The sequence below is a fragment of the Hirundo rustica genome, chromosome 28 (assembly GCF_015227805.2).
Source record: "Hirundo rustica isolate bHirRus1 chromosome 28, bHirRus1.pri.v3, whole genome shotgun sequence".
Classification (NCBI taxonomy): Eukaryota; Metazoa; Chordata; class Aves; order Passeriformes; family Hirundinidae; genus Hirundo; species Hirundo rustica.
The window spans coordinates 4,902,469-4,925,191 of NC_053477.1; the positions used below are offsets into that span (position 1 = coordinate 4,902,469).

The 22,723-nt window shown below is 49.3% G+C and overlaps 1 protein-coding gene across 2 annotated transcripts; it reads left to right on the forward strand.

Moving 5' to 3' along the window:
- Positions 1-93: 93 nt before the first annotated feature.
- ADAM9 (ADAM metallopeptidase domain 9) lies at positions 94-22,660 on the forward strand. Of its 2 annotated transcripts, none has more exons than XM_040087770.2 (22): positions 94-265; positions 6,855-6,952; positions 7,460-7,524; positions 8,538-8,616; positions 9,803-9,879; positions 10,579-10,768; positions 11,534-11,599; positions 12,021-12,092; positions 12,623-12,792; positions 13,134-13,215; positions 13,936-14,069; positions 14,266-14,437; positions 14,555-14,647; positions 14,860-15,055; positions 15,560-15,665; positions 16,048-16,231; positions 16,836-16,916; positions 17,399-17,504; positions 18,503-18,635; positions 19,116-19,218; positions 19,772-19,899; positions 20,573-22,660. In XM_040087770.2, exons 1-22 carry the CDS (start codon positions 160-162, stop codon positions 20,685-20,687), a joined length of 2,556 nt encoding a protein of 851 aa, XP_039943704.1. In that variant the 5' UTR covers positions 94-159; the 3' UTR covers positions 20,688-22,660. The 2 variants fall into 2 exon arrangements, with proteins under 2 accessions (XP_039943704.1, XP_058279709.1); XM_058423726.1 differs by having other exon boundaries at positions 100-265; positions 18,563-18,635.
- Positions 22,661-22,723: the final 63 nt, after the last annotated feature.

A 22,723-nucleotide genomic window follows, 5' to 3' on the forward strand; every position in this document is an offset into this window, starting at 1 on the left:
GCTGGGTCCCGGTGCCGTGCGGAGCCGTGCGGGCGGTCGGGCCCGGGGCGGACGGACGGACGGCTCCGCCCCGGGGCGGTGCAGCGCGGCGCAGGCTCCGGCCCGGCTCCATAAGGCCGCGGGGCCGCCGGCCGGACCCAGCGCCCCACTGGAGGGGCGATGGGGGCAGGGGGTATCATGGCCCGGGCCTGGAGCTGCCTCTCTCGCCTCCTCCTCTTCCTCCTCTTCCTCCTGCCGCCGCCGGCCGCGCCCGGGCAGCCCGCGGGTGAGTGCGCGGGGCCGGGCCGGGCCTGCCGCCCGCACCGCCCTCGGCCCCCAATTCCCTTTCCCGGACAGCGCCGTTCCCCCTTCCCCGTCCCCTCCGGAGGGTCGAGCTCCCCTTGTCGCCCCTCTCCGGGGCCATCTGGGGAGGGTCTGGCAGCCGCTTCCCCTCCCGTGCCCTCGGAGGGGGGCCGGTGGGGCAGAGCTCCCCCGTGGCTCGGCCGGGGCGGGGGTTCCTGTTCCTGCCCGCTGTCCCCGAGTGCCCCGCGGTGCCCCGGTGCCAGCAGGAGAGGCTGTGGGTGGCAGCCGCTCCTGTGCCCTGCCCGGCATGCCCAGTGCCCCCGTGCCGCTGCCGGGGATGCTGCGGAGGGCCCGGAGGGACGGCGGGGCTCCGGTGACTGCGCTCCAGACGAGGAGCTGGTCCCGGCAGTGACCTCGGGTCCCTGCCCTGTCACACCCGCAGGTGTCCCGCCGGCTCCGGCTCTTTGCTCCTCCATCCTGCCGTGTCGGGTACGGCCGTGCGCTCTGCCAGGGAGCAGGAGGCAGAGCAACCCGGCAGAGCCCCTGGAAATGCAGCGCTGCCCGCTCGGTGCGGGTGGCCTTGGCCATCGAGGAGCTCGGGTGTGGGGCAGAACCGCGCAGGATGCTGTCCCCAGGGAGGCAGGGCAGGACTCAGTGCCATCGTTCGGAGTGGCTTTTAAGGAGTTGGTCCCGTACTGTCCCTTAGGGACTGTTTATGAATTGAGATGGTTCTGTTTATGGGCTCTTACGGTGCTGCTTCATGGCTGTACATACATGACAGGCAGAAATGCCTCCTCTGTCATTGTTTCCCACTCCTGAAGGGACACGTGTGCTCTGTAAAACTTTTGTTTGTCATTAAGGCATATTTTTATAGTCAGGTCTTCCCAACTGAGGAATACACAACTTGATACTGGTGCTTCATGCTGAGGACAATGCTGGTGTGATGTGACAGCGTGTTGGGAGCTGCCTGACTGGAGGCCAAGGGGTGATGTCTGAAATTGTGCATCTCTGAGATGTCAGGTGCTTGTGCTTCCAGTGAGGTGGTTGGTATTTTGAGGAGTAAGATATTAGTTCCTGCCTGTAGGAAAGAAACACTGGTGCCAGTTCCTGATGGAGGATGGTGGTGTTACTCTCTGCCTTTGGAACTCTCTGTCCCAGCTATTAATGCCAAACCTGCAATGAAATATAATGAACCTCCCTTGCAATGAAATATAATGAACCTCCCTTGCCTGAGGTATGAGCATGAAGGAGAAGGAGGAAACCTCCAACTTTTGGGTTATAATGTAAGTGGTTTTGACACACATAGGGGTGTAAGGCAGAAGCAGAGTGTTACCAGAAACTATTACTTGAAAATTCCTGAATGACCATAATCACATAGTGATCTGTAGCCTTGAGGGATTTGTGTGTGTGGCTTTTCCTCTCCTGTTTGTGTCCATAGCAGCCTTTGAGATTTGACTGTAAGAATTAAAAAAAATTCACAGGCTGAGACTGTTTTGTGCTGCTCCATCTCTTTCTTGATACTTGGTGTCATACACACATCAGGATGTTCCAGCCAGGCTTGGCCACAATTCTTGAAGTGTCTAAAGGCTTGGGTTTAAATTTCTGGGGAGGTAGGGTGTTCGGTTAAGATAATTGTTTTTGTTCAGATCACAGAAAACACAGCACTGCCTCACCCATATTGCAACAAATCTGGGACAATCACTCAGCAAAGGGTGGGTTTGTGGTTATTTCTTCCATGCAGAAAAGAAGGAGAGGAAGGACATTTCAGTGTAGCTAATGTTGCCTCTTGTAGTGCCTTGCTTTTGGAAAAAGGAATTTTGAACCACGACTTTAGAGTTTCTGCATGTCTTGATCATTATTATTTCTCAAGCTAAAATTAAAAAAAAAAAAGGTAAGAATGTGCATTTCAGAGTTCCCTTTGGTGGCCAAATGTAAAGCCAGCGATGTCTCCAAAGAGAAGGTTCCCACGGAGTCAGCTGAGAAAGCAGAGCTGACATTCACAGCTGGTAGGATGGGGAGGAAGTGAGTGTGCTCAGAGTGCTCAGCTCCTGCCCTGGGTACGCTCTCACAGCTGGAAGGGAGGGACTCCAGGGCCAGTGAGGCACAGGAGGGTTCATCCTGCTGCAGAGGATAGCGCAGCTTTACCCTGCTTCTCCCTGTGAGAAGGATCCGAGGTGCAGAGGATGTTGTGACAGTACCTGTGGACACGTGTGACTGGAACAAGGGGAGCTGTTGTCTTGCAGACAAATTAGGCTTTAGGAAGGGCAGAAGGAATGGGGAGAGTCTAGACAGGAAACACTTACAGCATAGGTCTGGATTTCAGCAAGGGATGTAAGAATTCTCTAGGAAATATTTCTGTGGAAGAGCTCCATAACCTGATCAACATCCAACATCCCCAGTGAAACCAAAAGAAACTTCATGAACTGCTCTGGCCAGGTTTAATGTTATACAAATACTCCAGGTGAGCAATACATGCAGATGAATTTGCTTCTCTTGCCATGATAGTTGGGCACCTCTTCCTGCCTTCTAAAAGGCACCAGCACTGCAGGAGTCCCTGCAGGTCTGAAGACTGAGAGCAGGGGAGGGAGAGATGAAAGACAGGTCCCAAGGAGTGGTGACTGTAGAAGAACAGCTGGCCAGATGTTCCCAGGTGTTTTGAAGATGAAGCACCACTGAGGCACTCTTTAGTCTTTGAGGTATGGGAGGAGCTGGAACTGCTGGCTCCACAGAAAACATTCCTACATTTAGAAGAACACTTGTTTTCTTTGTGTTTTGTATCAACTTCTAAACATTTTTAAGTGGACTTGGATAATATTTACATAGTGAAAGTGAAGGAGATTTTTACTTGCAGTAGTCCACAGAGTAAATCCTACTTCAGCTATGACCTTAATGCAGAAGTCAAGTGCACCCAAAAAAACGCTTTTCCTGGTGTGTCATTGCCTGGAGAAATCCACCAGCAGTGGTTCTGTTGTTTTGAAGGACATATGTAAGTAAGCCAGGTCATGGAAGTTTCTCCCCAGACACTGCTTGGCAAACTCCTGTATGATTCTGAAAATAGGATATGGAGAATGCAGATTGAGCTGGCAGCTGGTACCTCCCAATCAGATGGGATTCAGGCTCCATAAAGGCTGGGATCGCAATCCCAGTGATCTGAGCACGGGAGAAGTGTCTCTGTCAGAAATAAGTGGCTTTGAAAGGATGATGCAAAGTGTTCTGCTGAGGTGGAAATAATTGGACAAGTATGAGAGGGTGAAAAATGGGGAGCAGGAGCATGTTGGCAGGAAAGGAAATGAGTGTCAGAGTAGGTTAAATGACGAGTGTATCAGACATGTGCTGTCTGTTTTGAATGATCTGTTTTGCTGATCTGTGGAGATCCATAAACACACAGAGCATGTGTGCCTTGGTTTGTGTGAGGCCTCACTGGCCTGTTGTGTCCTGTTGCGGTGCTTTTTTGGGATGGGTGTATCTGGCTGGAGAGTGGAGCCAGAACAGCCTGGCGTGAACAGGCAGAGGTGTACGGAAATACTGAATACTGATGCTCCTTAGTTGCAGGAAAGGAGAGGCAAGTATGACAGCACTGGAAATCTAAAGATTTGGAGCTAGAGAGAAGGGAGTGAATGGTTCCCCCCTCTGGGGGTCAGAGGTGCAGCTTGAAGCACAGTGAGCTGATCTGTTGAAGACTGGGGATGCTCTGTGTGGAACTGCTCCTGCCCAGGCCCTGGGGGGCTGCGTGGCTGTGTAATGCTTTTGGCACTTCTGGTGAGCAATCCCCTGCTAAAGTGGGGGATGACTCGTGCTTCTGACCTCAGCTATTAACTGTAATCAATTGATGATAACCACAGTTAACTTAATGAGTTTTGGTGTTAGCTGCTGACCTGCTCACATGCTGATGAGTGGGTTTTTATGAAATTCGCTTGTTCTGCGGTGTAACAGGCCACGGTCTGAACTTTCCTCTTTTTAATTTTTTTTTCTTCCGTTGAAGGGTGTGTCTTTGACCTTCTGTTGCTAGGTTTGGGAAGGAGTCACAGCTCAGGAAGGATGATAATTGAGGGGAAGTGTGAGTGTAGGTGGATGTAGCTGTGTGCTGTGGTTCTGTAACTGAGCCAATGACCCATGGGCATGCCAAGGTCCAGCGGGACAGGGGAGGCAGTTTGGCCTTTGCTGAGTACAGATCTCACCTGTCAGGCACCCCCAGAACACCCCCAGAGCTTCCCTCGGGGTCTGGAGAGCCGTTAGGGCTCAGATGTGTTCCGGTGCTTTTCAAGCTCCCACATGCCATGGAGCATGCATGGAATTCCTATGGTGGATTTGGGATGGGGAGGGGAGGATGATTCACATCTTCCTGGTTGTCTCCAATGCTTGGTAATTAATGGCAGCCTTTAATGAGATGAGATAAATATGGTCATGGATATGCAGTTGTGTTTTTCTGATCAGAAATAAAATCTCAGCCCGGAAATGGGTCATCAGCATGTCTTGTTCTCAGCAGTGACGTGGTGCAGCTCCAACAGCTGCCACTGGCAGAAAGCACCTGAGGATCAGAAGTCCTGTAACTTGCTGAAAAATTTATTCCAAACTGTACCTGGCCTCTGTAGGAGGAAAATGTGGGAGCAGGCTTGGCTTTCTGCTCGGCTGCACTTGTCCCCTGGGTTGGGTTTTTGTTGAACTGCTCTGTGCCCTCTTTGAGGGTTCCTGGTGATGTCTGAAATGCTGCACAGGGCACTGGGCGTGGAGACAGCTTCTCTGGGAAGTGAGGGGCAGTGCCAGGGAGATACCTGCTGGAGACTCCCACCCCCATCGCCTCGCAGACTGGGGGTGGTGAAGGACGGGAAGGAGGGCAGAAAGTGGGGAGAGGAGTGTCAGTGCATTCAGAGACTTGAAAATTGGCCTCTTTTAGTGCTGTTGCTCTAAGAGGATCTTCTCGGAGTTGTACTCTTCCCAGAAATCCCTCCCAGTTCTGCTTCATGTGATGATTCACTTACTTGTTTTCTGCTTCCAAGCTGCTCTTGGGCAAACGTGTCGTATTCCAGGCACTGCCAGGGTTGGCTGTGTCCTGCTGTTGGTGTAACCTGTGCCTCGAGAGCCTCCAGAGCCGGCCCAAGCGTCCCCTCCCCACTGCTACGGGCGTCAGTGGCAGTGGGGAGGGAACAAGTGCAGAGCAGCGACCTGCAGGAACTCGGGGCTGGGTGCGAGTGCGGGCTTGGAAATGACAAACGTAGAGAAGTGATTGCTGCAGTGTGTGCTTTTGGTGGGTCATTCCAGGGAAGGAAGCAGCCCTTCCCTCCCTTGTTTTCAGGCCAGGGAGGTACTGACACTGTGTTCTGTAGCCGGTGAATGAAAGGAGCTGTTTTCAGGAATTTTATCTCTGTGTTTTTAATATCTTTTGTCTACAAACACTGTATGAATGGAAGTTCTGCTGCAGTGTGTGCCCTTGTGATTTCCTGAGGAGCAGTGGGGCTGTGCCCGTGCTCGGGTGACAGAAATGCCGTGTGGCAGACCAGGACAGCACAGTGCATCTGAGGCCTCCTGCCACGGCCACGTGTGCTGTGACCGGAGGGAAGCTGGAGTGATCCGCTGGCTTGTTCCTTGGGAGTGGTGGGGGGAAGAGCGTGGAAGGGGACTTGCTTTTCCCATGGGATGCCTTTTTTGAGTGCTGACCCAAGGTGATGATGTGTGTCAGCTTGCCAGGGATGGGAAAAGGAGGGCAAAGCCTCAGAAGGAGCCCGAATGTCACTGCATCCTGGTGCTTTTTGGGGAACCCCTGGCATTTAAAGCCTGCGTGGGGGCTCCTGTCCATTTTCCAAAGGATGGAGCAGGCCTCTCATGGGTGCTTTGAGCTCACAGTGCTGTCCTGCAACTTAGAGAAGCCAAAGGCCCTTTGGAGATGGAGTGTCAGTTTTTAAAGAGGGGTTGGTTTTAACTGGATGCAGCATCTCAGTCCCACTTGAGAGATTTTGGAGGATCTTGGGCACCAAACACTCGCTGCCCTGCCCCAGATGTGGTGAAGATTTCTGGAGACAGACAGTGAGGATAACTGTTCCCTTCCCCCTACCTTTGTTGGGAAGCTCAGACTCCTCTGATGAGCTCATTGATTCCTTTGCCCTGAGCCAGGAAAACTATTTCTCTGGATTCTGCCTGTGATCTGGGCTGGCCAACATCCTGCTTCCTGGGTGAGCAGCTCTGAGCCAGGCACCAGCAGATGCCACCACTGATGGGAAAAGTAATTTGCATGCACAATTAATTGTTGTTTGCATAGTTCATATAACAGTTGCATGAAAAAACTGATAAAGGGAGTTTGGACTGTGGACTTGTTTGGTTCAGGGGATCTGTCTGATGTTGCCTATGCAGATAATATATAAAGGGATCTGTGACAGCTGCTTTGTTGCAGGGCTTTGTCTCATCTCAGTTGTTTTGATGAGCCCCCTGAGAGCTCTCTAGGAGTGTAATGGATAGAAGTACCAGCCTCAGGTCAGGAGTTTGGCTGTGCTGTGCCATGGGGATGTCCTGGAGCTCTTTGAGGGGCTGCACGGGGCACTTCTGCAGCTTTGCAGCACAGTTTCTGTTCTGCTTTCCAGGTTTCCAGGAGATTTCCCTGCTCACTTCCTACGAAGTTGTGACTCCACAGAGACTGGGAAGAGAACGACGAGAGGCTTCCAACAGCTCCTCAATACAGGTACTGGGCAGTCTTAGACATATCTTCAGTTTAGTGTCTACTTCTAAATAAAGTCCACCCCAAACTGACCCGAAGTGCCCAGGGGATGCTGCTGGATTCAGCTGGCAGCAGGGAAGTGTCTGTCCTTGCAGAGAGCATCACCTCTGGCACTGCTGGCAGCTGAGGTACAGAAGTACCTCCCTCCTCCAGAGGTCACGAGTTGCTGCAGTGGATTTTTGATCGGGGTGTAAAACTTGCATCATGTTCAGTAAAAAACTGTGTTGTCCTTTCCTGGCTCTGACTTGGAACTTTTCTGTGGATGTTTTAGAAGGAAAGAATAAGGAAACCACAGTTCTGTTTCAAAACCATTTCCTTCATGTGATTTTTTTTCCCATCACACAGGAAAGGATGCTGGGTTCTGGAGGCAGAGACAATTATTAAATAAATTTCAGACTCATCCACCTTTGCTGGTTTCAAAGAGTGTTTTCTTCTTTAACATGAGTAAAATGCACCTTTCTTTATATTCAGGACAAGGTGTCATATGCTATTGAGATTGAGGGAAACGAATACACGATTCATCTAGAAAAGAACAAGTAAGTGATGAATTTCTTTAAATTATTAAATTATTCAAACTGTTGTGTCCAGGTGACAAGCTGGCAGGTGGCACTCGAGTTTTGAATCCTGGGGTTCTGTGTGGGAAGTGCAGGTAGATCCCAGCTCTGCGGAATGGGGAGAGATCGAGCTCTAGTGTCCTGGCCATCAGCCAGAGATGTTTTTCCATTCCTGCAGCCCTGGGGAACCCCCTTCAGAGCAGGAAGCTGCAGATTACTCGGAGGAGACCCAGGGAATGTGCGACTCTTTCTAGTCACAGCTAAAAATAAACAAGCTGAACTGTATTTCAAGTAAATATTTTCACTTTTGTCTGGATCTTGTTTGTTGTTTTAGTTTTGTGTTTTTTCCTGTCTCAGTAGCACAAGGACACTCATAAATGAGGAAACTGACTTTCTCTCACTGATGTACGTGCTCTCTGTCTGGAGTTTAGGGGTCACTTGCAGCACCAGCACGCGGTCATTTACCAGGCACTGCTGCTCCAAACTGTGATAGGCACACAACTGTGCAAGCCCTGGCGAGCTCCAGCTGCCACTTGCCAAGGCCCTGACCTCAGAAATGTGGGAATTTAGCTGCACCACATCAATGGAATTGCCAGGATGGTGCAGCAGTCTTAGTTGTAGGAGACTTTCCCAATGCACTTCCTCCTTAAACTGGGGAGGAGAAGGCATATGCAGTATACTGTGGGCTAGAATTTTTTTTTTTTTTTCCTGCTTGGAAACTGGCTTTTGGCACAATTTAATGGGTTTTGCTGCTTGTTCTCCTGTCTGAGGTGGTTTGTGTGATTTCATTAGCAGTTCTACCATTCTTGAATTTTGCTGTGAAAATATACATTTTCTTTGTTAGTTTTGGAGCGTTTTCCTTTTTAACATTTCCTTATTTAATTGCAATTTACCTCTTTGTTGCACTTTTGATTAGGACCATCCTACTGCTCTGCTCCAATGTCACAGTCATTTCATGAAATTCCTCTTGTATTCCTTCTCCCCTTTCATTGCAGAGAACTGCTGCCCAAAGATTTCACAGTTTATACCTATGACAAGGAGGGGAAGTTGCAGTTGGAATATCCAGATGTCCAGGTAGGCTGTGGTGTCTCATTGCTGTGGTGGTGCTGTCCTTGTCTCAGCCCAGTGCAGGGCTCTGCCTGCCTGGAGCCCGCAGGGCAGCGCTGGGAGCCCTGGGGGCTGAGCAGGCAGCTTTGCTTTTGCTTTTGCTTTTGCACACAGTGAGTTTCCAGACTGGTGCCCGAGCTGCAGTGGGCTGTGGCCCCTGGGCTGGCTGTAGGAGCCAACACCTTCTGTGGGTGGGCAGGCAGCGGGATCGTCCTGACAGCTGGGAGCTGCTGGAGGGGACGGATGGGGTTGGGTCTGAAGAAACTTTGGGAGGGATGTGATCTCTGCAGTGTTGAGTTATTCCACAGAAAGCATGGAATACTGTGCAAGCAGGCTGCCTGACGTGTTGCCTTTGGAAATGTAGAATTAAAAGCAGGTTGTGTGATACAAAATGCATGAGAGCTTTTCTAATGGCTTCACTACTAGGGATCAGTGTTGTTCCTTTGAAAAGGAACAGTGTTGGTCATACATGATTCATAGGATCTTGTTCTTGAAAACAGAGCACCTGAGTCAAGTGACTATTTGCTTCCTAGTTAAAAGGGATTGCTTAGAGGAAAAGTGCTTTATCATCATTAGGTCACAGAAGTCACACTGGCCCTGAAAGATTAGCATGAGCTCTCCGTGCTTTCTGCATTTCTTGCTGAGCAACTGGTGACAGAATCTGTGCTATAGACCCCTATATCAATGTCTAAAAATGCACTTGCCAGAGAAAATGGAGTGTATTTGCCCCATGCTACCCCTTGTCTGGTTTCCAAGACATGTCCAGAGTACGCGGTGGAAGTATCCCATCTCTCAGGGCTGCTGAGGGCTGCACTGTGCAGCCAGAACGCTCTGGTTGGACACCAGGTGTTGTCCCTCCTCCTGCTACACAGAAGTGACACAAGCCAGAACTTTCTGCCAGAAGACTGGAGAGTAATTTGGCCCAAATCTGGAGGGAGGGGCTGGCCTCAAAATATTTGAGGCGGGGTGGAGGACAGAACAGGAGAGGGATAGCTTAGGTCAAGTTAAGAAATCCAGCTGTGGTGAATTTAACTTAATACATTTTGTATTCTTGAGTTGTAATCCCTGCTGGTCAGTGGCAGATCAGAGACTGCCCTGGGTGTGCAGGCATGCCTGAAACTTGTGTGTAATGCACCCTTGTTTTCCTGTCCAGGATCACTGCCATTATCAGGGATTCGTGGAAGGGAGCCTGGATTCCCTGGTGGCTGTCAGCACTTGCTCAGGGCTCAGGTAACACAGCTCATCCTTTGTGTCCTGGCTGTCCCCCTGTGGCTGCTGAGCCCCAAACCCAGTTCTGCTGTTTTTAACTGTGCCTCAGCCAGCCAGGGAGCCACTGGCTGCACTGAGCTGCCGTTGTGCTGTTGTCCTGTGGCACCTTGTGTCCAAGGAGTTCACAGATATTTGAAGTTACTAATGCAGTTTGTTACCAGGGTGTTGTAAGTTGGTTTGGACGTGTATTTGGCTCATTTTTTTAGCTTGCACAGATAGTAATGACAACTGTGCCTATTGCAGAAATGGAATGTTGAACACTGGTCTCCAAATTTCACAAAATTGGCCCTAAACCTTTTGCACCTCAAGTTTAATGGAATTGTTTTCTGCTTGGGCTAATTGCCATATATGCTGTGCCATTGATTTTTTGCACCAGAGTGGCAGTAGTGTATTTGAACTAAAGCATTTCTGCTTCAGAAGTGTGATGTAATTCCTGAGGCACTGCAGAGCCTTACAGAGGTATTTCATTTACTGCATTTGTAAGGCCCTACTCAGTGAAAGGCTGCTGCCAGGCCTGAAGGGGTGTGCTGGTTCACAAGAGCTGAAGTATAGCCAGGCTTTGGTTATCCAAGAATAACTGTTCTTTGTTCAGCTGTAAAAATTCTGGGTAACTGTCCTCTGTGCTCAGTGCCAGATTTCTCACACATTGCCATATTTTAGGGGTTTGGTGACAATGGGGAATGTCACCTATGGGATTGAGCCCATGGATCCCTCTTCTGGCTCCAAACACATTTTATATCGGCTGGATAATGTGAAGAAAGAGCCCACAACGTGTGGAGTAACCTCTGAGGGCCAAGAAAAGGAAGATGCAGAGGGAAATCTCCACCCCAGTATGACCCAGCTGCTGCGGGTAAGTCCGCCCCAGTCCCACATAAGGGGTTTTGTGAGTTCATGTAAGAGTATGGAAGCAGCTTATCAGATTTCCTGGGACTTAGCACATACCTAAGGGTTTATGATTTGGGGGGTTTCTGCACTGCTGTACAAACTCAGTTTCTTCCCCAAAGCAGCCACAGTCTCCTCCTGCTTCTGCACATGGCAGTGAGGGTGGGGCAGCTGATTAGAATATTCCTAGGCTTTTTGGGGGGACTTTTAAGGGCAGGAACATGACCCTCATGGAGAGGCTTGTTGATAAAGTACTGCATCAGGAGCCAGGAGAATATTGTCATGTGTATTCCATCCTCCTCTCCATCACAGCAGCTGTTTGGTGTGAAGTCCCCCTTGTCCTTCAAGGACTGTCTGTACAGGAACAAGATTGAAATGAAAGCAGGAGAATGAAAAATGTTGTGTTTCACTTCAAGATCATTGGCATTTGCTTGTAGAACCTTTCTGCCCCTTTATAAAAGTGTGTGCTGACTTCCCAAAGCAACCTGAGCAGATGTCCCTTGCTTTTGAAACAAGGGAGGTCTTTGTGCAGCTGAGTTTTACTGTAAAGCACAGAAACTGTCATTGCACTGGATCACACTGCTTGGGCTTGGCACCGCGTGCTTTGGGTGTGTCTCAAACCACTGGTGGTATCAAGTGAAACATGACAATGTCATGAGGGGGGTTTTTGTTTGTTTTGTTTACACTTGAATTAACAAATCTGAAGTTGTCTAAAACTTTGTTTTTTCCCCAGAGAAAGAGGGCAGTCCTGCACCAGACAAGATACGTGGAGCTGTTCATAGTTGTGGATAAAGAAAAGGTGGGAGTTCTGTGTGGCTTTCCTTTTTCTTTCTCCTCAGGAGAGGGCCTGGAAAGCCCTCAGGGTTTCATTAAATGGATTGTTGAAAAAACCCTTGACAATTTAGCCATGTTGTGCAAATATGCTACCCTAGAAGTGGATAAATGTGTGCAGTGCAATCCTCCTCAGAAGAGGAGTCAGGCATCAGACAGGGAGAGGTTCTGTTAGCAAGGAATCTCGTAGTGTAAGGAAAGCACATGGTAAAAACTGCCTTTGCTGTTGTCTTTGGAATATTGAGCTGTTGGGCAGTACCAGTGAAGATGTTAGTGTCTTGGTTAGCACCTTCTTGGAGATTTGGAGCCAAGCAAAAATGTTCTGTTCCTTTCTCTAACTGTTGTCTCTTTCTCTTTTCTTCATGAGGCTAAGTTTCTTTGTCTTGCAGTTTGAAGATTTTGGGAAGAGTGAAACAGAAGTAAGAGAACATATGGTGCAGCTGGCAAACTTCCTCGACAGTGTGAGTAGGAGGGGTGCTGTGTGCTGCAGCCCTGCTGTCTTTGTGAATGTCCACCTTGGGCACTTTGGGAAATGCATCCTCATGGAAGCTTTTCCACCTCCAAATTCATCTGTACTTATCCACCTTGAGAATTAGTTTAGAAAACTCTTCCAACCTGTTCCACATCCAGCGAGTGACAGGATAGATTGCAGCAATTATTGCAATTCTTGTCTGTGTAAAGGTTAGAGAAAAAGCACATCTATAACTCCACTACTTCACATGGTATTTGCCAGAATTGAGACTTCTTTTTATTTCTGTTTGGTATTGTCTTACAATGTAGCCAGTGTGGCATTTAAGCATTGATCCTGTAGCTGATGAAGGCCTAAATCACAGGGAAGATGTGTTCTAGTGGTTCCAGTTACGTACTAGCTGTGAAAAAAAAAAATCAAACCCACACAGAAAAGATGGATACTTGCAGTAACATCTATACCACCAGGCCTTGGTTTTGTCTGAAGATATTAATAAATATTTCTCCTCCTTTTTCTCTGCAGATGTACATTATGTTGAACATCCGCATTGTGCTGGTTGGTCTGGAGATCTGGAAGCACGAGAACATCATCAGCACGGATGGGGGGGCCGGGGATGTGCTGGCCAACTTCGTGCAGTGGCGAGAGAAGAACCTTGTTCTGCGGCGGAGACACGACAGCGCCCAGCTTGTCCTGTGAGTGCCAGCTCTCCTTTGATCCCAGGAAGTTTGTTCTGCTCCTGCTGCTCAGCCCAGCTGTGGTGCCTGTGCTCTTTATATGCAGAGGGATGATTTGGAAGAGGCTGACTTTCTCTGTAAACACTCGTCTTTAATGACCCGAGTAAAGGAACCTTGAGCAGGCAGCAAAAGCTCAGCTGGTGCCATTTGTGCTTGCAGTCAGTAGCAGTGCTCCTTGTCAGCCTTGGAAAGCTGGAGCAGCAGGATTTGTGCCCCACAGACAGGAGTGGTGTGCTGATATGGACTCTGTGTGTCTGTGCAGACAGATGATGGCCTCTCCTTTCTTTTCATGGCTGCAGGAAGAAGGGTTTTGGTGGCACAGCTGGAATGGCCTATGTGGGAACAGTGTGCTCCAAGAGCCACGCAGGAGGCATTAACGTGGTGAGATTTCTTCAGTGATCTCTGAATGTGATATCAGAGTTTGCACTCTGAAAGTCTTCCTGGAAGCACAGAGTCTTTCATAACAAAGCTGAAGTGGCTTAGTGGGGCTGTTACGTTGTCAGCAACAATTTCTGACGCTTCCAGGTTATCTGGACCACAACTTCTCTGTAGTCTTCTGCTCAGCTTCTCCTCTGCTCAGCGCAGTACTTGTGCAGAAGGGTTTCTCAGAGAGGATTTGTCTGTGTGTGTGAGCTCTGGGTGTTCTCAAATCTGTCCTGTAGTGTCTGAGCTGCAGCTGTGACCTCCCTGAGCAGTGCTGGTTCACGGCGTGTTTTTTATGGAACTGCAGAGCCTTAATGAACCAAGCCACTGGTCTCAGATAACTGGCAATCCCAGAAATCTGGTTGCTTTGGACCAGTGACAGAAGTGGTGGAATTTGCACATTTCAGGAGAATTGGGCTGTTGTGGAGAGTTCCAGTTTTTGCGTTAATGTTGCAGCTGCTCTGGAAAGTGGAGGTTGTTGGGTAGTGTCCCAGAGAGGTTTCTCTGAGGGCTCTTATTGCTAAGCAAATTCCATGCGCTTGGTTGGAAATCCGACACTGTTGATCTGAGAATCCTGATAATGTAGAGACAGAAAAGGACCTCCTTAGCACATAAGTAAACATTGACTTTGTCAAAATGAGCTCTCTGCTGACTGCCTTCCATGTCACTCCTGTGCAGTTTGGAAGGATCAGTATCCAGATGTTTGCATCCATCATGGCTCATGAGCTCGGCCATAACCTGGGGATGAACCATGATGATGAAAGAGTCTGTCACTGTGGGGCGAGCAGCTGCATTATGAGCTCTGGAGCATCGTAAGTAGCTGAACGAGGGAAGGTAATGAGGGCTCAAAATGCCTCATCCATGTGCTTTGTTTTTATGGATTACTTTCACCTTCAAATTCCCCTTGCAGAGAGTCCTGTTGTGTTTTTAGATGTTTCCCCTGTTCTGCAAGCACAGGGGGTACTGGCTTGGCTTGGTGTAAAGCTCAGCTCATTTTCCTCATTGCAGGGGATCAAGGAACTTCAGCAGCTGCAGTGCAGAGGACTTTGAGAAGCTGACACTCAACAAAGGTGGGAGCTGCCTGCTCAACGTTCCGAAGCCTGATGAGACCTACAGCGTCCCGTACTGCGGGAACAAGCTGGTGGATGCTGGGGAGGAGTGTGACTGTGGCTCACCAAAGGTTTGGAGCTGTTGTGTTCTCCCAGTGGTGCCAGGGCAGTCTTGCACCCCTCGCTCGGAGGGGACTGCTTGTGACAGAGGGAAGATTTTGTGACATTCACAGCCCTTGTGTCCTCAGGAATGTGAAAGCGATCCGTGCTGCGAGCCAGGAACTTGCAGGCTCCGATCCGGTGCCGAATGTGCTTATGGTGACTGCTGCAAAAACTGCCAGGTAGGAGGCTGTGGTGTTGCTAGGAAGTTGACAAAAGGAGAGCCTTGGCTTAGTCTGTGCATCCGAGAGAGGGAGTTGTCCTGCGTGTCCATGGCCCCACCAGGGCTCCAGAGCAGTCCCTTGTCTGGGGCATATCGTGGGTCAGGTGCAGTGCAGCCTCTGCTCTGAGCTTCCTGTTTTCCGATGCAGTTTTCCCTCCCCTCTCTCCTCAGCTCCTTCCTGGGGGCACCGAGTGTCGGGCGAGCACCAACGAGTGTGACCTCCCGGAGTACTGCAACGGCACGTCCCAGTTCTGCCAGCCAGACTTCACCGTGCAGAACGGGCACCCCTGCCACAACCAGGAGGCCTACTGCTACAACGGCGTCTGCCAGTACTACGACGCGCAGTGCCAGGATATCTTTGGCTCCAGTAAGGAAGAGCACAGCGTTACAATCTTTCTAAGAGATGTAATGGAAGAGTATACCAAGTTTATATAAAATATATTTATTTGTTTTTCTGTAACAAAGACCAGCTGGCTTTGGCAGAGGATTTGAAGCGGTGGTGGTAATGGCTCAGCATAATGGTCATGAATTCTTCCTGTGTTACATTTAGTTCTGTGCTGGAGACTCGAGCAATAATTTTGTTGCACTTACCATTTCTGGTACAGTGGGATTTCTGCTCTATAGGGCTGTAAAGAAATATCAAATGATAGAATTGATTCAGGTTAAGTAACTGTCTTTCTGCCTTTTAAAACTTGGAACCTTGTAATTTTGACCTTGTCTTCAGGGTTTTGATCAAGTTCCTGAGCTCTCTGCTGCATGGCAAATACGTGGTGTAGCAGGGTCGTTGCTCTGGGTGCAGGAGATCCTGTGTGAGATCTTCTGTGCCTGGGTAACGTGGCTCCTCTCTCTGGGGATGGGCTGTTGTTTGCAGAAGCCAAAGCAGCCCCCGACATTTGCTTTGCTGAAGTGAATTCCAAGGGGGACAGATTTGGCAACTGTGGTTTCCATGGCCATGACTACAAGAAATGTTCCAGCTGGTGAGTTGAGCCCAGTGCATTGGGAAGTTCTGTAATACGTGGCTGGGAATCTGTGTTTGGGTGCTGTAGTGTGAGTTTGGATGCTGTAGTGGGTGCACAGGGCAGGGATGCAGGGCTGTGGTGAGGAGGGCGTGTTCCACATCTCCTGTCAGGGATTGTGCTTTCCTTAATGTAGAGATTCCAACAGCTTACAGAAAGAAGGGATACACTGCTCTTGCAGCACTGGAATGAAGCCCAGTTCAGTTTTATTTGTCAAGTTGCCTCAATTTTGTTTTCAAGTAGCATCTTCCAGTAGAAAGGAAAGATTGTATCAAACACGTGGTAGTCTCGTTCTCAGAATAAATTCAAGTGTCACTACAGTGTTCCTATGTTGCTGTTGCAGGAATGCCATGTGTGGGAAGCTGCAGTGTGAAAATGTGAAAGCCATGCCTGTGTTTGGAATCAAGCCTGCTATTATCCAAACCCCCATCAAAGGCACCACATGCTGGGGCGTGGATTTCCAGCTGGGCTCCGATGTCCCGGACCCAGGAATGGTGAATGAGGGCACCAAGTGTGGTAATGGAAAGGTAATTAAACATTTAAGAGTGATATCCTAATGTAATAATTCGGGGTATTCATGGGAATAAAATTTTCAGCTGCATTGTTTAATGAATAGTTATGACCATTAGTTTTTGATGTAGTTAATGTAAAAGCAAATGAGTCCATTGAGTTCACCCATTGGCCAGTACTGCACTGCGTGTGCATCAAACATTTAATGAGCCTTTCGTTTGTAGGTGAAGCGAAAGAAATTGAGAGCCAGAATCTTTGTTTTGTCAATGAGCAGGAAGAGCCAGGCCCACACAAATGCCTTGAAGACAACTTTCAATTAAAATCCAGCTAAACTAAAGAGTGCAGAAGCTTAGCCCTAGCAGAGGAATGTGCATTCCGCATGTCCTTACTGGGCACAATTTAATTGCTTTTTCTTTACATTCAGACTGGAGACAAAAGGCTCCAGTGCCAGCTCAGCCCCATGCTGAGAGGCCTTTTGTGGAACAGAGCTTCTGCAGAGTTTGGAGTTATCAGTGAGAGTGTGTGAGGCTGTGGAGCCCCGAGCTAGGAGCAGGGATCTGGGCAGGCAGGGGGGCACTGAAATGCCATCATCCCTCATCTGTGTGCACCTCTGTTCCCCAGATCTGCAGGCACTTCCAGTGTATGAGTGCCTCTGTCCTGAACTACGACTGTGACGTGGAGAAGCAGTGCCACGGGCATGGGGTAAGCAGGGAAGAGAGGCAGCAAGTTTTGAAATGGTCATCAGTAACTTTATTTTTCTGTTTTGTCAAACTGTAAAACTCTATAAAGTGCCTGTAGGCAAGAGAACCTGTAGCAGTGTCAGAAAAAATCTTTGACAAAACTCTCTGCCAGGCAAGAATTCCCAATTCCAGCATTACTAATGAAATTTGACTCTGCATCTCACAAAGGAAAAAAAAAAAAAAAACAAACCCAAGCCAAAGCCATGGTGTGTAAGCTGTTGGGATAGCTAATCCTTGGAAGCTGTTCCTGAACAGTGCTGTGTGTGCTCAGTCATGTGAAATCTTGGGATGCCTGGCCAAGGACTGTTGGGAATTGGCTAGGGAGTTACTGGGTAAAATGCTCCAGGCTGAGCAATAGGAGCGACAGAACAGGTCCTGGCTGCTGCACGCAGATTTAAATGCATAGAAATGGAAGGTACTGAGTATTTGTGTTTTGGAATACAGGTGTGCAACAACAACAGGAACTGCCACTGTGAAGCAGGCTGGGCCCCCCCGTTCTGTGACTCCAAAGGCCACGGGGGCAGCGTGGACAGCGGCCCCCCGTACAATGGCAAGTGGCTGGGGGCTCCAGGGCAGCCCACGTGTCGCTGAACCGTGGTGCATGGCTCTGCACTGGGTTTCGCTGGCAAAGAATTGTGGCAGAGGTTTTCTGCTCAAGGTGTTGCAGTTTTTAATCAAAGAGGTGGTTTGCTGGGGTGCTGGCGTAGGGATCTGTAAGGATCCGGGCTGGTTTCATTCAGGTGATTTCTGCCACCTTGGAACAAAGATCCTCTTGGGCTTCTCTATATCCAGGCTGGGAAGGGCAGCCCCAGTGAAGGGAAGCATGATTCCTGCACAAGAAAAAGCAAACTGACAGAGCTGGGAAGCTTGCTTTGCTCACTAAAGTGAAGGTGAAATAGGAAGCCAGAGCCAAGCTCTAATTTGGAGAAACCTTCTGCTGTGTCCATGTGGAGTATATAGTAGTATATAACTTCTGTGGGCTGCAAGAATGACCTTGAAGACTGTTTTTCATAAGCTGGTGTGGGTTTGGGAAAGCTAGGCACTGTGATGCTGTAACGAGCTGGAGAAGCACAGTGGAGCTCGGGCAGATCCCTCAAATCATCAGACAGATAAAGGGGAAGGCTGTTGTAGTACAGCCTGCAGGGGAGAAATTGCTACATATAAAAATGTCAAGATTAAGAACCCAAGTTCTTTGTCTACAGCAAATAGTGGCTGGAGAAGAGGTAGAGTTAACATCAGACCAAAAGGCAGAAGCTCTGTTTTCCTCTCTTGTAAGATCTTTAGTACTGGAACATTACAGTCATGAAAAACAAGGATTGATCTCCTAATTTAGTGTGCTATTGCAGCTCAGGGTATCAGCTCTAAAAGATAAACAGGAAGAATCCGTTGGGGCATTTATCTTACCGGATTCTTTCGGGTTTTTTCTGTGAAAAATGGAAACAGTTATAGAACCATTCCTATCAAATATTCCCTGCTGTTATGAGTCAGTTTGTGGTATCACCACGTAAGGCTTATTTCTGCTCCATGCTTTTGTCCCCTCGGACAAAGACACCTCGCTGCGCAATGGGCTGCTGGTCTTCTTCTTCCTGGTGCTCCCGCTGCTCGTAGCTGCTGCTGTGGCCTTTGCAAAGAGGGACAGGCTGAAGAGATGCTTCAGGAGGCTGATGTCCCGCTGCCATTCGTGAGTGCCCCTTCCTCTCTGCCTTCTCCCCTGCCCTTGAACAGGCCGTGGGTGTTTGTTTACACGAGCCAATGCCAAAGTGTGGAGGCATGTCCCAGTCCCAGGATGTCAGGTGAAGGCCCCTGCATCCAGGGGCACGTGTAGCTTGCCTCTGGCAATGACAGAAGAGATAAATTCATCCCAAATCAAGAGAGCAGGGAGTTTTCTCTTTACTCTCGTGTTTGTTCCTTTGCATTGGTGATTGGGGTTTATATTTATGGGTCCCATCTTTTTATAAAGGGGCAAAGGGAAGCTGCCAGAGTCTTGAGCAGAAAAAGAATTATTATTTATTAGATTTGTGGTAAATATTCTGTCTCACACTTGATATGTGCTAAGATAGTATAAATCCAGCTGTCAGGTTCACAGTGCCTGGGTTCACGGCCTGCACAGTCATTGTGTCTGGGTTATGTGCTCACACAGTTCATATCCATCGGATTTCAGGTCACTTCAGTCACCTCCTCCTCGGCCAGACATTGTACCCAGGGACCACCAGCAGAGAGGCTTCTCCCATGGCATGCCTTACGCTCCAAGAGCTGTACCCATGGTAGGAATCATCTACTTTCTCTTACTCTATTTGCTACTCTCAAGGGATGAAGGCAATTACTATAATTTTTGCTCTAATAAAAGCTTTAAAGTTACTTCTTCATTTCTGAAAATTATGCTTCTCCTCGATAAAAAGCAGAGAGAATATTATTTGTTTCTTAAGGGTTGTGTGGAGGGCTCCTCAGTTTAATCATTGTCCCAGGCTGTGCTTTGTTTACCTGCTCTGTTGCTCCCTTTTCCTCATGACGGAATGCCCACCCCGTGTGAGAGCCCCTCTCCTTGTCAGAGCCATTGTCCTCTGAAAGCCACAGCCAGCCAGAGCACACTCCCAGAGCAAACCAAGTGCTGCTGTGATCAGCCTTTCTGTGTTTTTCAAAATCCAGCAGTTCCCAGACTGCCATTGCTTCTTCCTACGGAGTTTCTCAGAGGAAAGAGCAACTCTGACACTGCCAGGCTGGTTTGCAAACGGCCTGGAACGTCACTTATTTAGTGACACAAACAGTTCGAGCCCCTACGTGCGATTTGTGAACATTTCCTTTATATTTTCTTTGTAGGACATGCATCCAAATACCTTTCCTGTCCCGGCTTACCCAGTTAGCCAGCACCCTCAGCAGGCTTTCCACCAGCCCTACTACTCCCCTCCGCAGTGCCCGGTGCAGCAGCCGCAGAGGGTGCCCAGCAGGTCAGTGGAGTTACTGCAGATGCCCCTTGCCAGCGCACTGGTGGGATTTCTCCCGGGAGCCCTGGGGGTTCCATCCCGTGCTGTGTGCCAGCGGGGCTGACTTTTCACTGGGAGAGGTTTGTCCTTCACTTCACCCTGGAAGGCAGCGCGTTCATCCTGTGCTGTCACGGCTGCGTGGTGATGAACGAGGCTCAGAGCGCTGCTGTGGGGGCAGATTAGTCCAGCAGGTGGATGAAAGGCCTGTTAAAATAGTCAGTTTAAAAGCAGATTACTCAAAAATCTGTCATGGTGCTGATTTGTGAATGTTATGGCCAAGTGCAAAGCCATTTCTCTTAACTTTGAACAGAAAGTTTATTTTTCATCTTACTTTTTAATTGTGCTTGTAAGATGCAGCGCTGTGCTGTGACACACACAGACCCAGGAAATGCCAGTTACCGAGTGGGAGCATCCTAATGTAGCTCATGCTGGTGGGGCACTTGGGCCGGGGGGGGCTTTAAAGAATGTTGGGAGAAAAGGTGAATTTTAACAAATCCCAGAGGATTTCAGGCCGTTGTAGGCACAGTCTGAGCGCAGCACGTTCAGAATGAGTGCCGGTGTGCGGGCCCAGGGCGGGAGCCGTGGTGTGTGGCTGGGGGTGAGGCTGTGGCACCCACTGCCCTCTGTGTCCCTGCAGGCCACCGCCCCCGCAGCAGAAGGTTGTACCTCAGGGAGCGCCGCCGCCGCAGCAGAAACGTTTACCTCAGGGACAGTACTTCCCTTCCCGGCCGGCACCTTTGCCTCCCAAGTAGCTTTTGGCTTCCTGGAGCCTTCACGTGAGCTGACCCATTCCCGTTGGCTGCCACGGCTGGAATTGCAGTTCCCCTCCCGGCATCCCGTGGCAGTGCCGGCAGCCTCCCTGCTGCAGCCTGGGACAGGGCAAACCAGAGATCCAAACCAGGAATGTAGAACTTTACACTCAATAAATACCTCGACCAAAGCTCCAGGGACTGAAACACCCAGCCCGTCCCTTGCTCTGTCCAAGCTTTGCCGCTGCAGCCAGGCTGGCAGCAGGAGCGCAGCAGCCTGCAGGAAAATCGTCCTGAAATCCAGCACGTGGGTTTGGGTTTCCCCATTTCTGCCACGAGCCCTGGTAAGGAAATTGCCTGATTTGTTGTCTCTCTGACTGTGCAGTGAGGAGTTGGAGTAACCCGCTTGCAAAGCAAGGAGATCTGGTCAGTTAATTCACAGTTACTCTGCACGGATGGAAAGTGTTTCCATGTACACCTTAATGGCATAAATGGAATGAGGTCTCAGAGGACTTTTTCAGGAAGAGAGATATATTTTAAACATGTTTATGCATGTATATATGTTTATAGATGCATAATAATGCACTTAAATTCTTAACTCCATGCTGACTGACAGTAAGCTGTGCTATAGGAGCACTGAGTTTAATGCTTTTTAATTAGAGAGCGGCTAAATGAGACTCCTGTACTAATTCCCACTAATACATGGATGGACAGTGAAGATAAAGGTACGAGAAGATATGGCCATATTCTGGTTTTTAAAAATGGGATGCTGTTAGGTTTTAATTCAGGTCTGAAGACAGCAGCAGTCCCTGCAGAAAAGCGGGCAGTGTCTCTGCCTGGACCACCAGAGCTTCTCTGAGCAATTTAAATGGGAACTTGGTGACTGATGCACCCAAACCCGTGTAGTGTCAGTCAGGATGCTTCTGGGCTGCTGTGTGTCAGACTAGACTGCCCTCTGCTCCTGCACCATGGATTTTGGAGCTCCTCCTGAGCAGAGGTGCTCAGCATCCACTGTGCTAGGAGAGGGAGCTGTAGGTCCTGATCCCGTGGTGCCGTGGGTAGAAGCTGGATGTCATGGTCACAAACAGAAGTCTATTGCACAACTTGCTAAAAGTGAGGTTCTATTGCACAAACTTGCTAAAAGTGAGATAAGTGCTGAAGAGCGTGCTGGGCTGTTCCACTCTGTGCTCGCCACAAGCACAGCTCAATCTGTAAAATCCCCCTAATATTGCCAAAAAATAATCTTTTCCTCTGTATATACATACATAAGTATATATATAGTGTGTGCAGTAATAAAATACTTGAACTCCTGTGGTTTCCCATAAACTTAGACTAAGATTTATAACACTATTAGAATGTGTAAAATGTCGCCTAGAATTTCACCAACTGTACTGGTGGGGGGTGGGTCTCCTTTTTGTTCCAAGATAATCAATTACTTCTTGATTGTGTTGCTGTGTCCCACTCTGCCTGAGCGGGCTGTCTGTCTGTCTGTCTGTCACAATGAGCTCTGCAGCTGGATGCAGCCCATCTCCAGCCCTGGTCAGAGGGTGGGGAAAGAGGAGGGGATCCAGGGAATGAAGTCATCCAGAGAGATGTACTTAACTGTGTGAGACACGCTGTGTGTGTGAACTAAACTATGCTGAAAATGGTGCCTTTACTAGACAAAGAGTTTTTGTACTCCCAGCGTGCACGTTGGAATAGCCGCAGTTGCGGAGGGCAGGGACGTGTGATTTTAGAAGCGATCCCATGGACGGGAATTAGCTCCAATTTTTGGTGTCGAATACTGAAGATGACTACTGACTTTCTTTTGTAAAGTGTACGGATACCTGTCCCCGGGCGGGCCTGGAGCTGGCGGGGCTGCGGTCGACAGCCACGCTCACCTCCGTGGCCGGCCCCGCGCTGGTCCCTGGCCAAAGGGCTGTTCCCGACCCCTTTGTACAGACCCAAGAAGCAATAAAGATGCCAGTTTTGTACAAGTCTCTGCCTCGGCCTCTGCTTGGAGGGAGGGAGGGAGGGAGGGGCTGTTGCCGGTGGGGCCG